This window comes from Bactrocera latifrons, unplaced genomic scaffold (assembly GCF_001853355.1).
Source record: "Bactrocera latifrons isolate USDA-ARS-PBARC rearing strain unplaced genomic scaffold, ASM185335v1 scaffold_23, whole genome shotgun sequence".
NCBI lineage: Eukaryota > Metazoa > Arthropoda > Insecta > Diptera > Tephritidae > Bactrocera > Bactrocera latifrons.
Window position 1 is genome coordinate 1,420,795 of NW_017535852.1, and position 13,705 is coordinate 1,434,499.

Sequence of the window (13,705 nt, forward strand, 5' to 3'; positions counted from 1 at the left end):
ACTCATGCCCAGCTCTTGACCGAGGCTACGGCTGCTACTATGCCGGTCTCTTTCGACCAATTCAGCGATTTTATCGCAATTTTCGACGACAGGCCTTCCGGAGACTGACGCATCTTCGGCCACCTCTACACCAGAACGAAAACGTTGAAACCATCGTTGTGCGGTGGAAATGCAAACTGTATCGGGTCCATAAACTGCACAAATTTTATAGGCGGCTTAAGTTGCATTTTTGCCTTTATCGTAGTAGTACTGTAAAATATGCCGTATTTTCTCTTTATTTTGCTCCATTTTTGCGACGCTATAACTCATCAACGACCATCAATCAAACACGTGTTAGCGCGTGAACTGAGCTTTCAAAAAGTTATAGCATGACCCGATGCGGCGAATAAAACTAGAACTATGCGTTCTCAGCGCCAACTAGCGAAAATGACAACCTAATATTTATATTCAAAATTATCATCATTCTGAACTACTTTGCTTACCTCAGGACATTTCCATTGCGCACCATAAGCATTCCGCATCATCAGCATGATTGTCAGGTTTAGTATTTGAACCAGAAAACTTTTGATTGAAATTTAGGAAGTTTTTTAGATATTAAGGAAAAGAAATAAATGTTGTTGGGTAAAAAAAAATTAAATTTGGGACATAACAAGCTAACTATCATTTGAATTTCCTGAAAGGACTACATAACTTTTGTACAATATAAAAATAAGAATTTAGTTATGTTAATATTTCATATAAATTTTGAGGTTATGTGGAAAAGTTCATAAACAAAAGTTGTAGATCTTTTCCTTATCTACGACATTACCAAATAACTTTTTTCAATCGGACTCATAGTTTCGCCCTAAATCGGCATAAACCATTCGTAGCGCTTAAAAATTGAGCCACACCCCTCCCCTTCCTTTTTTACCTTAATGTTTATTATTTTATCTTTCCTTTCCGAAGGGTTTCAATCAACTACTACTACTACTACTGCTCGTTGGCTGGTATGGCCGCCAGTATGCCGGTGCAAGCCTTTTGAATGGCCTCTACGTCTGCATAACGCTTTCCTTTCATGGGCAAATGCATTTTCCGAAAAGGAAGAAGACACACGGTGCCATATCAGATGAATACAGGGAGTGGTTAATGGTTAAAATATGATTTTTGGTCAAATAATCGGTCATAATGATGTCCTTCGAATGTTGGACTCTGAGCAATTTGCGGTCGTCAGTCAATTTGTGTGGAACAAACCGTGGACGCACCTTTCGTAAGCCCAAATGTTCGGTCAAAATGCGATAAATCGATGTTTTGGAGATGTTCAATTTCATTTCCATGAATTTCAATGATGAATTCGCGCACAGTTTCAATGGAATTTCCAGTGATCACGGATTTTGATTGGCCCACATGTTGAACGTCATTTATGACCTCACAACCACTTTGAAAACGTTGAAACCTCTCGTGCACTCTGCTAAGGAATAGGCAATCATCGCCATAAACTTGTTTCATCAGTTGAAGCGTTTCGGTAAAAGTTTTACCAATTGTAAAACAAAATTGAATGTTTTCTCTTTGTTCGAAGCTCATTTTCGCACCAATAACACAAATATACTGGCACTAAAATCCCAATAACTTCACTTCCAATCAATGAAATGTCATGAAATTCTCACTGGACAATCGATAAAGATAGCAGATTCCAACGCACCAGTCGACATATCGATGGCGCCACCAGGGGGCGCTAATTTGTAAAAGTCGTGTTTAGTTTGGAATGCACCTTGTAGTTGACGGTTTGTGTATTGGTTTCGAATTATTACCTACAACAATTAACAATAATAAAAAAAAAAAAAAGAAAACATTTAACACTCAATGAAATTACCTCCAATTCGCTTAAATGCCAATATTTCTTGGTTCCATCTATGCATGTATTGTGAATACAACATTTCCTATCCAACTGTGCCACAGATGTGACGACAAACACACACAAATCGCATAATTTAGCAAAGCCAAAGATCAACTAAATAAAAACAAAGTCAAAGTGATGGAGAAAAAAGCTAGCTAAATTAATAAACGTACTTTGTAAATTTGAAAAAACAAAAATAAAAATAATAAATAGAAATCAACGAGTAGAATTTAATTGAAAAGTCAAGTAGATCTGTCCCGGTTATGGCATCAATTGTGTGCACGCATAGAGCTCATAAATGAATGGGCAACCCCTTCGCACTCGACCAGTTGGACACACACACACACACACACACCTACAAATGAAAAATTACGTTGGCCACGGCGGTTAAACGCTGCGGCACTGAGTTGTCAATTCTCCACTTGATTGCATTGCAGTTTTGCCGTTATTGCCGTTCCCTTTTATTGTTGTCAGTGTGACACTCTCCATGCATACGTCTTGTTGTTGTTATATTTATTGTTGTTGTTGTTATATTTATTGTTGTTGTTGTTATATTTAATGTTGTTGTTGTTATATTTATTTTTGTTGTTGTTATGTATATCGTGTATTTGTTGTTGTTATTGTTATTATGGCGTTTATTATTGTTGTTGTTGTTGTTGTTTTTGTCACTCATCAGCGCCATTGACAGCGGCAGCGTTGGTCGCTTGACTTTTGCGTTTTGCTCACCAAATCAATTTAGTAAGATTTAAAACAAAAAAAATATGAAAAAAATAAAATAGAATATTCAATATACACTCACGTATACAATTACGAACACACACCGATCAGTTTTGAGGCGAAATTGTCTGTTTGGTGGCACTACACGACATTTGAAGTAAGTCAATTGAACGCCATTGTTGTTTTTGCGAATTAAATATTTCGATTTTGGAGCAGTATATACATATGTACATAATGGCACACTTGCTTCGATACAAACGTATACGAATACACATACATACATCTACACACACACACATATGCGCACATATTTATTCCGCTTGTTAGATTAGAAAAACTATTTTCAACCTTAATGGCCCGATATACCGCAATTTTTTTGCATGCACTCACCGGAAATGGATATGTGTACCGTTATGTGTGTACATATGTATGTTCGTTTGCTTTCACATCTATGCATGCATGTACATGCATACGTAGTTTGTTGTTGTTTGGCAGTTATTTTTGTCTGACATTGTTCGCCGCTTCTTCACTCTGTGGTTATCTGCCACCATATGGATTATCGATATTAAACAGCGCGATAACAATAAAACTGCCGAAATTGATAAAGGAAAATTGCTAATGAGATTTCGGATGAAATTGTGCGCAATGACAAAACTAATTGAAATTTTGTGAAAATTATTAAATATGAAAGTTATGTTCCGTTTGTTAGCTGCACAAATAGTTTCGGTAGTTGCCAGATTTTAATGCGAGGTTGCATTAATTATGATTCTCAGAACCAACAGATTTTTGATCTTACCATTTGCTACCATTTTCATTGGTCCGCCATGGGTGACAAGGATGGATTTGGAGAAATTTTAGGTCAGTTTGAAATTTCCAATTCCTTCTTCTCCATTATTGACGCCGCTCTTCCTGTTCACTATTTGGCGTCAATTGGAGATTCCAAGTGTAGTCAGATCTTGCTCTAACTGGTCTTTCCAACTGAGTGAATGTCTCTTTTTTCCTCTGCTTCCACCGGCGGATACTAAATCGAATACTTTCAGAGCTGGAGTGTGCTCTTCCATTCGAACAACAGGACCTAGTCAGCGCAGCCGCTGTTTCTTGATTCGCTGAACCATGTACTTATATCAAAGTCGTCATATAATATATTTCGTGCAGCTCATCGTTCCATCGACTGCGGTATTCGCCGCTGCCAATGCGCAAAGGACCGTAAATATTCCGCAGAACCTTTCTGACGAAAACTAGTAGTAGCAGGACGGAGATGATGAGTGACTTGTAGAAGAGGATTTTGCTTACTCAGTAAGAAGTAACACCTGTTGGAAAGAGCTATTCCTCGTTAGATTTCGAAGCCGACGTTATAAATTAGACCTGTAAATGAATGGATGAAAAATTACGCTTTGAAACGAATGTGTCTAGTTTTTCCTATATATTTCGCTATTAAAAGGTTCTCTCTAGGATCTGTTGTACAATTTGTATACCAAAGGCTCCAAGCTCCAGCTTGCCGATTATGAACTATTATACTCTCAGTTGTCAGCATTCAAACAGTTAGTCACTTGGGTACCCAACTGTTATTTCTTATTCAAGTTTTTAACGTCGTTTTGGCTTACATGAATTCTCACGAAGACACGTGGCTCTGTTGCCAGGCTACAATATTTTTCTTTGAAGCTATCTAAGCATTTTACACCCAGTTTCTGCTTACTTTGTCTTTGCGGTTTTACAAAGATGTCAATACTTCCACTATCCTAAGTATTTCGAGCAGAACTCGCAAAAGCACTTCGTTCTCTGTCCACTAACTAGTTTGCCTGAAACTTAATAACTCGTATGTGCTCATTTCATTCCATTCATTGACAAAATCATCAACTGAGTGTTGTTCTATTAAAGATCGTGGCAATATCGACCAGATGATCTAATGTTGGATCAATTCTTTGTTCAAATCTGTCTTCTTCCCCTAAAATTTTCTATAGTCTTATCGCCCGTTTTTTCGTGCCAAGTTATGTTATGGTGTTTTTAGAATATAACGAAAGTTTAAAATAAAACTTCATATCCATTAACTGCCCTTCATGAAGTTTTTAACCCATTTGATGCCATATAAAGTAGATATACAAATATATGTTTATTGTAACGAACTGTGTCGATTTAGCCACGTCTGTCTGTGTGTCCGTCTACGTCCTCAGTTTTTGAGATAACGATTCTAAATTTTGTACATGTTCTTTTCTTCCCAAGAAGCTGCTCATTGGTCGGAACCGCCAATATCGGAATACTATAGCCTCTAGCTTATCTACAAACGGACCGATCAAATTTTGGATAAAAATCTTTTTGTACCTGTTATGGTATCAAAAATGCATCAGTGAAGGGTCTTATAGCTAAGGGCCAAACGAAGTTAAGTTTTTTTTTTGTTTTTTTTTTTTTAATTTCTTTTTATTCGTCATTAATAAAACCTTTTATTTGTACACAAAATGTTGGTAAAAAAAATACAATTTGTTGCCTTAACCAAAACTGTTTCATGGGAATTGCCTTCGGTCGCACGTGCCAGTCAAATGCTCGTGTGCAGCAGCGCAATCGATTTTGATGGAGCGTAATTAATTCGTTGAGGCCATTTGTACCTGATGGCCACACTTGAGACTTCAATGTCCCTTCTGTCATCAACTTTTGCAATTAAAGACAAATCTTTCTGTCTTCCTTACAAGTGCAAAGTGTTTTCCTGGAATTCAAGCATCTCTTTTATACGCAGATTCCCGTCTGATTGATTGGCTGGGTTCATTTTTTATGACATGTGAACAATTTACAGCTTCAGAAGCAGAAACGAATGAACATGCATGCTTTTAAAAATATTTATTAACCCCACTTGCTGGCAATCGTACACACAATCCACAAAACTACACAGACATCGTGTACATACCCGTGCCAATGCATATATGGACTTACTTTCAAGTTCGTAAGAACAAATCGCTGCTGTCAGCAAACATTGTGTTGTCTGAACCAGCCAGAGAGCCTCAACCAACAACCAAATCAATCACAATGCACGGAGTCGCCGCAGTTTTTCGTGGCAAAGATTCACACACATATGTATTTGTAGGCATTAAGTCGCGAGTTGTGGTGAGCACAATACGGTAAATGTGCCGTTGCGTTCAGTCAAACGGTGAGCATAAAAATTAGTAATTAGCCAGTTAATCAAATACTCGCACACTTTTAAAAAAAATATATTCGTATATCTTAATGACAAATTTTTACAACAAGTGTACTATATAATGCTAAGTCAAACATTTTGCTTTATCTTCCTACAAATAAATAATAATCCCTTAACCAAGTTATGCAGATTAAGATAAGGTAATATGTGGATAGTCCTGCTATAATTTTCATAAAAGGTGATCCATTTCGCGATTCTCTACCTTTTTGTAGAAAAAAACGCAGAAACTTCACATTGAACGGGGTATGTTTATTATCATTCGAAAGAGCATTCTTTGCCAATAATTTTTTGAAGATTATCTCTTGGCCTCGGCTACATCTCAGATGGTCCATCCGTTCAGTCCGATTTTCGATCACTCGTTCGAACATTTCGACAGGTAACTGACGAATGACACGCGTTATGTTTTGCTCAAAGACCTGAATCGCAGCGGGTTTGCCCCCATAGACTTCACACTTATCTCCTCAGGAAGAAGTCTAACGGTGTGATATCATACGATCTTGGAGGCCAACGGACCGGGCCAAAACGTGAAATTATCTGCTCAGCGTTTTTTTGTTTTCTCAATAAGTCCATTTATTGATGCGATTTTGGAAAATGGCGCCCTCTTATTGAAACCAAATGTCGCGGGAATCACGAGTTTCTATTTCAGGCATCAAATAGTCAGTTATTATGGCGCGATGACGGTTGCCATTTTCGGTTACGTTCTCACTGGCTTCAATTTTGAAGAGATATGAACCGATGATTCCACCGGCTCACAAACCACACCAAACCTTTGTTTCTTCTAGATGAAATGTCAGCTCTTGAATCTCTTCAGGTATACGTCTCAAATGTGGCAATTTTGCTTGGTTACATGCCCATTGAGCTAGAAACAGAATTTGGCTCGGAAACGTCGGATCTTCAATTTAAGATCTCGACGTAAAATGAGCCAAGTCGTTCCATACGTCAGTCCGAGTTGATGCGAACACCACGGCGCCTTATCGACTATCCACGGTCTTCGTGTACACTTTCAGATACGGCTGCTATATTTTCGGTACAACATGCTGGACGTGGTCTATTCGATGGAATATTATCGAATAATGAATGCTGGGTCTCAAGATGGTTGATTATGTTGTGAATAGTACGCCCAGTAGGCCAACTATGTTGACCAAAAGTTGAGCGAAACTCGTGAAAGCCATTCTTTACGGAACGTGAGTTTTCGCCATAAAGTTGAACGATTTGTAAATTTTTTTTCAGGTGTAAATCTTTCCATGATAAAATGCCAAACAATACTGAACAAAAATGACACGGCAAATTGACACCACTCACACCTGATCTGTCAAGAATCGGCTATTGAGAAAAGTATATCTACTTCGATCACTCGTTACTTCTGGGCGATTTTGTGTTTAATTCTGCAAGAAGAAACCTACTCTGGCTTATGGACCCAACCCATTTTGGTCAATACAATATGTATACATATACCAATTTTCTTCTGAAATTTTAATCAAAATAACTTGATTGGAAGGAAGGAGACTTAGATGAACTATCACACTATCCTGAACACCGTTTTAAACAACCGTTGAGTTTATACACCCAGTATGTATATGACCACAGACTATACGATTATGGTGCTCGGGTATAACCTATGCAATTAAATAAATAAAGTAAAACAACCCTCAAGTAATATCATATCAGCCTTGTCGAATGCCCACGCCCACGAATAATCCCGTTTGAAAGACACGAACTCTCCTACTTTGATAGATGATCAAATGATAAATTGACCAACTAATGCTAAGGCTCCATCACGAGCGAAACACATTGGCAGAGCGGTTATGCTTAACGCTTTGAATTTCCTCGAAAAAATCACTTCAATAAAATGGTTGAATATGGAATAAGAGCAGCAATAAATAAACAAAAATCAGCAATAAAATAATCGGTGAATGCGTAAAAATAGTGCAAATCATATTTGTGTACTATGTTCTTCGCGTCCCATAATCCCCAAAACTTCGTTTGCTGATGAGTTATTCTTCCATTCGTGCGTGTGCTTACGCACTTCCAAAAACTCAGGGCCATACATACTCGCATTATCCATATGTTGGTACAGACATATAGACATATATATAGCGTGTAAGGTACACAACCTGCTGCTGCTGGCCTATCCATCATTCCAGATGGGAGTGTTTACTGCACATGCGCAATTCCAAGAGCATCAACAACGCGAGTTATAACCAGTGTACTCAATTGGGTAGTGAGAGCTACTTCGCTCAGTAATTGCTTTTTACCAACACCACCGTAACAAATTGCTCTCGCGGAACACCCTTAAGATAGAGGGCTGCCAACTCAAAGTGTTTTAATGATTTCAGAGACACTTTTCCATATGTTGAGAGATCTCTGAGAATTTATTTTCAATAAATTTATAACTAAAACTAAAGTTTTAAACTGTTCTTGGTTTAGTAAACGGTATATTAAGAAAAGGGACTACCTATCGTGTGACTTCTTTAACCGATTGCTGGCGTACACCGATATCAATATATTTGGTCTCAGCAAATGCGCCGAGATATGCGTTGACTCTGACATACTTAGTACAGAGAATCAAGAGACAGCAGCTGCGCCGACTAAGTCATGTTGTCCGAATGGAAGAGAATATTTCAGCTTTGAAAATTTTTGATTCGGTACCCACCGGTGGAACCAGAGGAAGAGAAACATCTCCAGTAGAAGAGATCCGGTGGAGAAGAACTTGGCTGAATTTGGTATCGTGAACGTCAAAGGAAGAAACGACTGGCGCTTTGTTGTTAACTCGGCTTAAACGCCTAAGCGGTGTCTATAAAGAAGAAGAGGAAGGAAAGCCGCATTGACTATCATTGTCATTTCTACAATATCTAAACTTTCTGTCTGAACACTACATAATCAGAATGAGAAAATTAAAAATTTTGAAACTCAGCATTTCGGAATTTTGAAAACTCAATTTCGGGATCCCGAAAACTTTCGGTATGAAAACATTAAAATTGACAGACTGGGAAAAAAACTTCCATTTCGGGATCCCGAAAACTTTCGAGACTTACTGAGGTAGTAAACATAATTCATATGAAGACATGAAGGCACAAAGTACGTACAATTCAAATGGAACAGCTGTCTGAAGTTCTAACACCAACAGCATAGGATTTCTTTACTAAAAATAATTTTTTAATGTTTTTTAAACATAATGGTAAAATGTATATACCGAAGTCTAGCATGAGAGTTCTACTACGGTCCTTACTATAACTTCAGTAGGCTCAATATGCCTACCTTTAACTTGAACAAAAGTGCGTAACTTGTTTCAATTAAACCAAATTAATTGAGCATGACGAGCACACTTTTGCTTCGTTGAGCTGTCGGCTTTCGAATTTCCAATTTTCCAACGTCAAACAGCGGTGCGAAGCTAGAAACCGCCACACAGCCGAACTGTAGCACAGCAGCAAATACGAAATGTTTCAGCTGTTATAGCTGGCTCTAGGGGCTGTTTATGAGGCGCAACCGAATTTGTATGTGTGACTATGGCTATTAATATGTTACAGTGTGTGTGTGTTTGTGTGTATCGTATTTATTGCTGTTCTGGTACTTCTCAGTGCTCTTCAAGTAAACGCCACTTTGGTCGGATGTTTATGCGATTACGTGCCAATACATGAATGTATACAAGCACGTCTGTATATATATATATCTTTATATGTGTTGTACGTTTTGTGTTTTTGTGTGTGCTCATATGTATGTATGGCGAATGAGTAAATGGGGAAAATGTGAAAATGTAGTTGTAGTTTTTGTACTTTTTCTCCAGCGTTTCCCCGCCTGCCGTGTAGTTAGCTTCGTCTTTGCACCTTCGTGTCTTCGTACCTACCTACATTTCGTTCATGCGCCGTTTGCATGCATATATGTACATGTATATGTGTATATTTGTATTTCTATGTTCCGTATACGCACTGTTAACCCACTAGCGAGACTATACGCTGCCTGTTAAGAGAATTTTCCACTTGTCTGTAATTTGTTGTATTCACACACTCACACCCACACACAGACACAAATGTTTATGCATATGTATTGTGTATGCCATATGTGCCCGTCGAACAGGGCGGCTCCACATAAATTTCTACACTACACCACTCAGCGCTGCTCGGCCGCTCCGCAACGTCGCTTGTCGTCGCTACCATCGTTTAACGAAACATACAATTTTCACTTCGTTCTCGGTCAATCGCTCGCTGTCAATTTAGTGTAAAGCGTGTATGACGATGTTTGAAAAAAATCTGTGAAAAAGTGTAGCAATGTGGAAAAATTTTATTTGAAATAAATAAATAAAAATATTTCATTGAAAATTAAAAGGTTGGCGTTAAATAAAAATGAATTTGCATCGATATTTTATGTGCATGCAATTGTGTGACAAACGGCAGGACATGTGAAATGTGTGTGCGCTCGCTGTGACCAAACCATGAAGTCCTTTCCAGCTGCTTTCCATCTTCTACAAACGAAAAACTGACAGAAGTGCTGCCAAATATCAAAGAAAATATATGAAAATTATTAAAGCAAAATATTTGTGTTAATTCTTTGTGCTATTAATAATAATAAACAACGAAAAAAAAAAAACAAATTTTTACAGCGTATATGTGAAAACTCAAATAACACTCCTTTTTTTTTTTTTTKTTTTTTGAATTACAATTTCTCTATACGCGTTATGTTTGAGTGATTCATGATTTGTGGAAATTATACAGTGTCATTGTGCTGCTGCTGCTGCTGCTGGTGCTTCTGTTGCTGGAGCCCGCAATGCTGTGTGGCGCAAGCGAACCGTACACTCAACCGCCCAAATGTCCAGCAAACACTCGCCCATACATAGCTGTAGTACTAGCTGGCTGGCTCGTCTCTACCAACCCCTAGACTCTCTTTGCGTGTCTACTACGCCAACTCACCACCACTCACCACCCTCCAATGTGTTCACACGCATACGCACTCCTTGAGTTCTCCAATGCGCTCCAACTTTGACACTCACTTAACAGTGAACTCGTCAAGCAGTCAGTTAGCTGGAGTGAGCCATATGTTTGTTTGTTTTGATGTGTCTATTGGCCGCAGAGTTGTTCGGGCAAGGAGCGTACTTCGAAGAAAGCAAAGCATAACAAGTGTGCAAATTTCATTTCAATATACTCACATATGCATGTTTCTAAACCCAGTGGTACTTGAGTTCACTGCTTCATTACTCCGGTAGTACTCTCGATTATGTGTGTGTGTGGTGTGAATAGTGGTCAGTTTCCACTGGTTGCCGTTTACGCTCTCAGATTTGCTTGGTGAACGATCAGTAAGCGGGATTTATTTACTGTTTTATTATTAAGAAGTAAAGACCAATCATTTTTATGTAGAAAATCTACAGACAGTCAGTCATACAAATGTATAGAAATATAATTGCATAAAAGGGCTTTCTTATTGAATATTTTTTTCCGAAACTAGTAGAAACTGAAACTAAAGGAATCTTCTCCCAAATGAATGGCCCTTAAAGAACTTTCCTCACTTGTGTGAACTTCTACATATGACTCCATCCTTCCAGTACTACCTTTTACTTAATTATTTCTCTATTTCCCTGAAACTAACTGAATTCCTTACCTATAATTCGTTAAACATTATCATTAATTTCCATACTTCACTTCTGCGGTTCCCACTTCGCTTTATGCTGGGTGTTTACATGCAAATGTGTAGTGGTGATTGTGACTCTCTCGCCGTGCGCGCTATTCCGACTGTGCCGTCAGTCACGCGAAGTGCCTACATTGCTATTCGTTTATTCGCTTATTGTTCGCTCGTATGTACCGTAATTAGTAGTAGTACGCCATTGCATGGCAACTTGTATGCGAAAGAGTCTTACAGCGCTACGCTCTTCACTTAAGCACCCCTGTGTGTGTAGGAGCTGCAGTCCTGTGTGGAGTAGTAACCTTCACGCTGAATGAACAGGGCTGGAGCACTGTGGAAGACAAGTGGTAATGTGATTGCGATTGATTTTTTGTTGCTTTGCTGCTTCACAATGGTAGCTGTTGCATTGCTGGAGACTTCGCTTGGAAACATTCACATGCTTGGGAGAGTTACGGTTATATTAAGCGTGCGTTTACCGTTAGGTTGGATTTTAAAAAGGATGACTATTTTTTTTTTGCTTATTATTTTTTATTGTTTTAATTTTTTTGGTAATGGGAAAATTATTATTTTTATGAAAGAAAAAAATACTCAAATTCTCCAGACCAACAAAAACAAAACACTCCAAAAACTTATATCACCCTACCATTTTGCTCTTCCCGAAATTCCAGCGATTTTAACAGTGTTTGCTGTTAACATAGCTCTAAACACTTGGTTGACGCTCAGAAACATATTTTTACTCATTTTTTGCGAACATTTTTGGAGTTTGCGAAAATTACTCTTCTTCTAACGTGGCTCCACGCATATTAATGTTGATATGTATATATGATCCCCAAAGGCGCACACACTTTGAGCTGTGCCTTTCAGCTCTCTCTCAATCTTAACTTCGAATTCGAGTTCGAAATTTCGAAAGTACATAACCGTAGCAATCTTCGACTGGAAATGTTTCTGCGTACTCACACAGCATTCTTGGCGTAGCAGCAGTGGCTATTTTCACATTCAAACTCACAGTTCGTTTTATTTGTCAACAATTTTAGCGCTGAAAAACAACTGTAACGCAGCAAATGTGCCGAAAATGCTGTCAGCAAGGGTTTGACAGCTAAGTCTTTGAAATAATTTATACAAATAAAATAGAAATAAAACCAGTTTGTGCAGTTAAGTGAATAATTTGCATTAATTGCTGTTTTAAACACAAAAAACAACAACAAAGTACGACATGTGAGTGATGCTTGCCAACGTTTTTAACCCCCAAAAGTATTTGCCATAAACCCAGCTCTCCCATAATTCACCAAAACAAAAACAGCAACTGTTTAAAGCACAAAAATAAAACAAAACCATAAAGTTAATCAAATAAAGTCAAGCAAATCAGCAATAAACAAATAGTGTAGTGTGCTTTTAGGCGTCGAAAGAGAATTACATGCAATCTGCTTGCATTTAATTCGTGCCCACGCATTGTATATATATATATATATCTGTTGTATTGTGATTTCGGCCGCTCACGGCCGATTTAAACGACCTTCAAAACGTTTTGCGTGGAAGCAATACGCACGATGGGCTGCGCACAGTCTGCCGAGGAGAGGGCTGCAGCCGCCAGAAGTCGCCTGATTGAAAGGAATCTCAAAGAGGATGGCATACAGGCAGCCAAAGATATCAAACTACTGCTACTGGGTGAGTTCGTCACACAAAAAAAAAAAAACACACACACAACCATACAAATAAGTGTGATTGAGCCAAAAAAAAAAAAACACGAGACGAGCGGATAATATGTAAAGTAGCAGTGTAAAGAACTACAAATAAGTAGCCAAATTATATTAGAGTTTGTGGATTTTGTAGGGTTTGCATAAATTTTAGCTCGCAATTGCGTGTCAAAACAAAATGTCAGCGGCAAAACAGAGCTGCGACAACTTTGGTGCTGTGCATTTTAGAAATATACAGAATTTAGTAAGAAAGAAAGGGTGTCATGTAGTTAAGCCGACAAGTGGTAAGCAAAATGTTTTTGTTTTGTTACTGTTTAGAAAAATAAGAAGAATTATGTATGCAAAGTATATGCGCATTGCTTTTGGTGTAGTTTCCTTTTTGATGCTAAAAGTTGGGAAGAGTGGGTTGTCAATAACATTTGAAGCATGTTTTGAAAGATTTTTTCTGCTCGTAGCATTTTCTTCTGTGGCGTAGGAACTAAATGCTAGTGGATTGTTAGGAAATGTCTCATTTTCGCTATTTCAGCAGTAGTCTGCTCAAATTTCAAGATTCGTATCGACTCGGCTGGTTATGATAGCTCCTAAGGTTGGTGCAAACTTGATGGACTTGACATGGACAGATATTTG

The 13,705-nt window shown here is 38.2% G+C and overlaps 1 protein-coding gene across 5 annotated transcripts in view; it reads left to right on the plus strand.

The window, feature by feature from the left end:
- LOC108968798 (G protein alpha o subunit) overlaps positions 1 to 13,705 on the plus strand; it is a 102,417-nt gene that overhangs the window by 27,195 nt on the left and 61,517 nt on the right. The window contains exon 1 of one of the 5 annotated variants that reach the window (XM_018933052.1): positions 12,436 to 13,049. The exons of the other annotated variants lie outside the window; for them this stretch is intronic. Coding sequence (XP_018788597.1) covers positions 12,932 to 13,049 — 118 coding nt within the window. The 5' untranslated portion in view covers positions 12,436 to 12,931. Of the gene's footprint in view, positions 1 to 12,435; positions 13,050 to 13,705 lie in introns of those variants that run through there. 5 annotated transcript variants of the gene reach the window in all.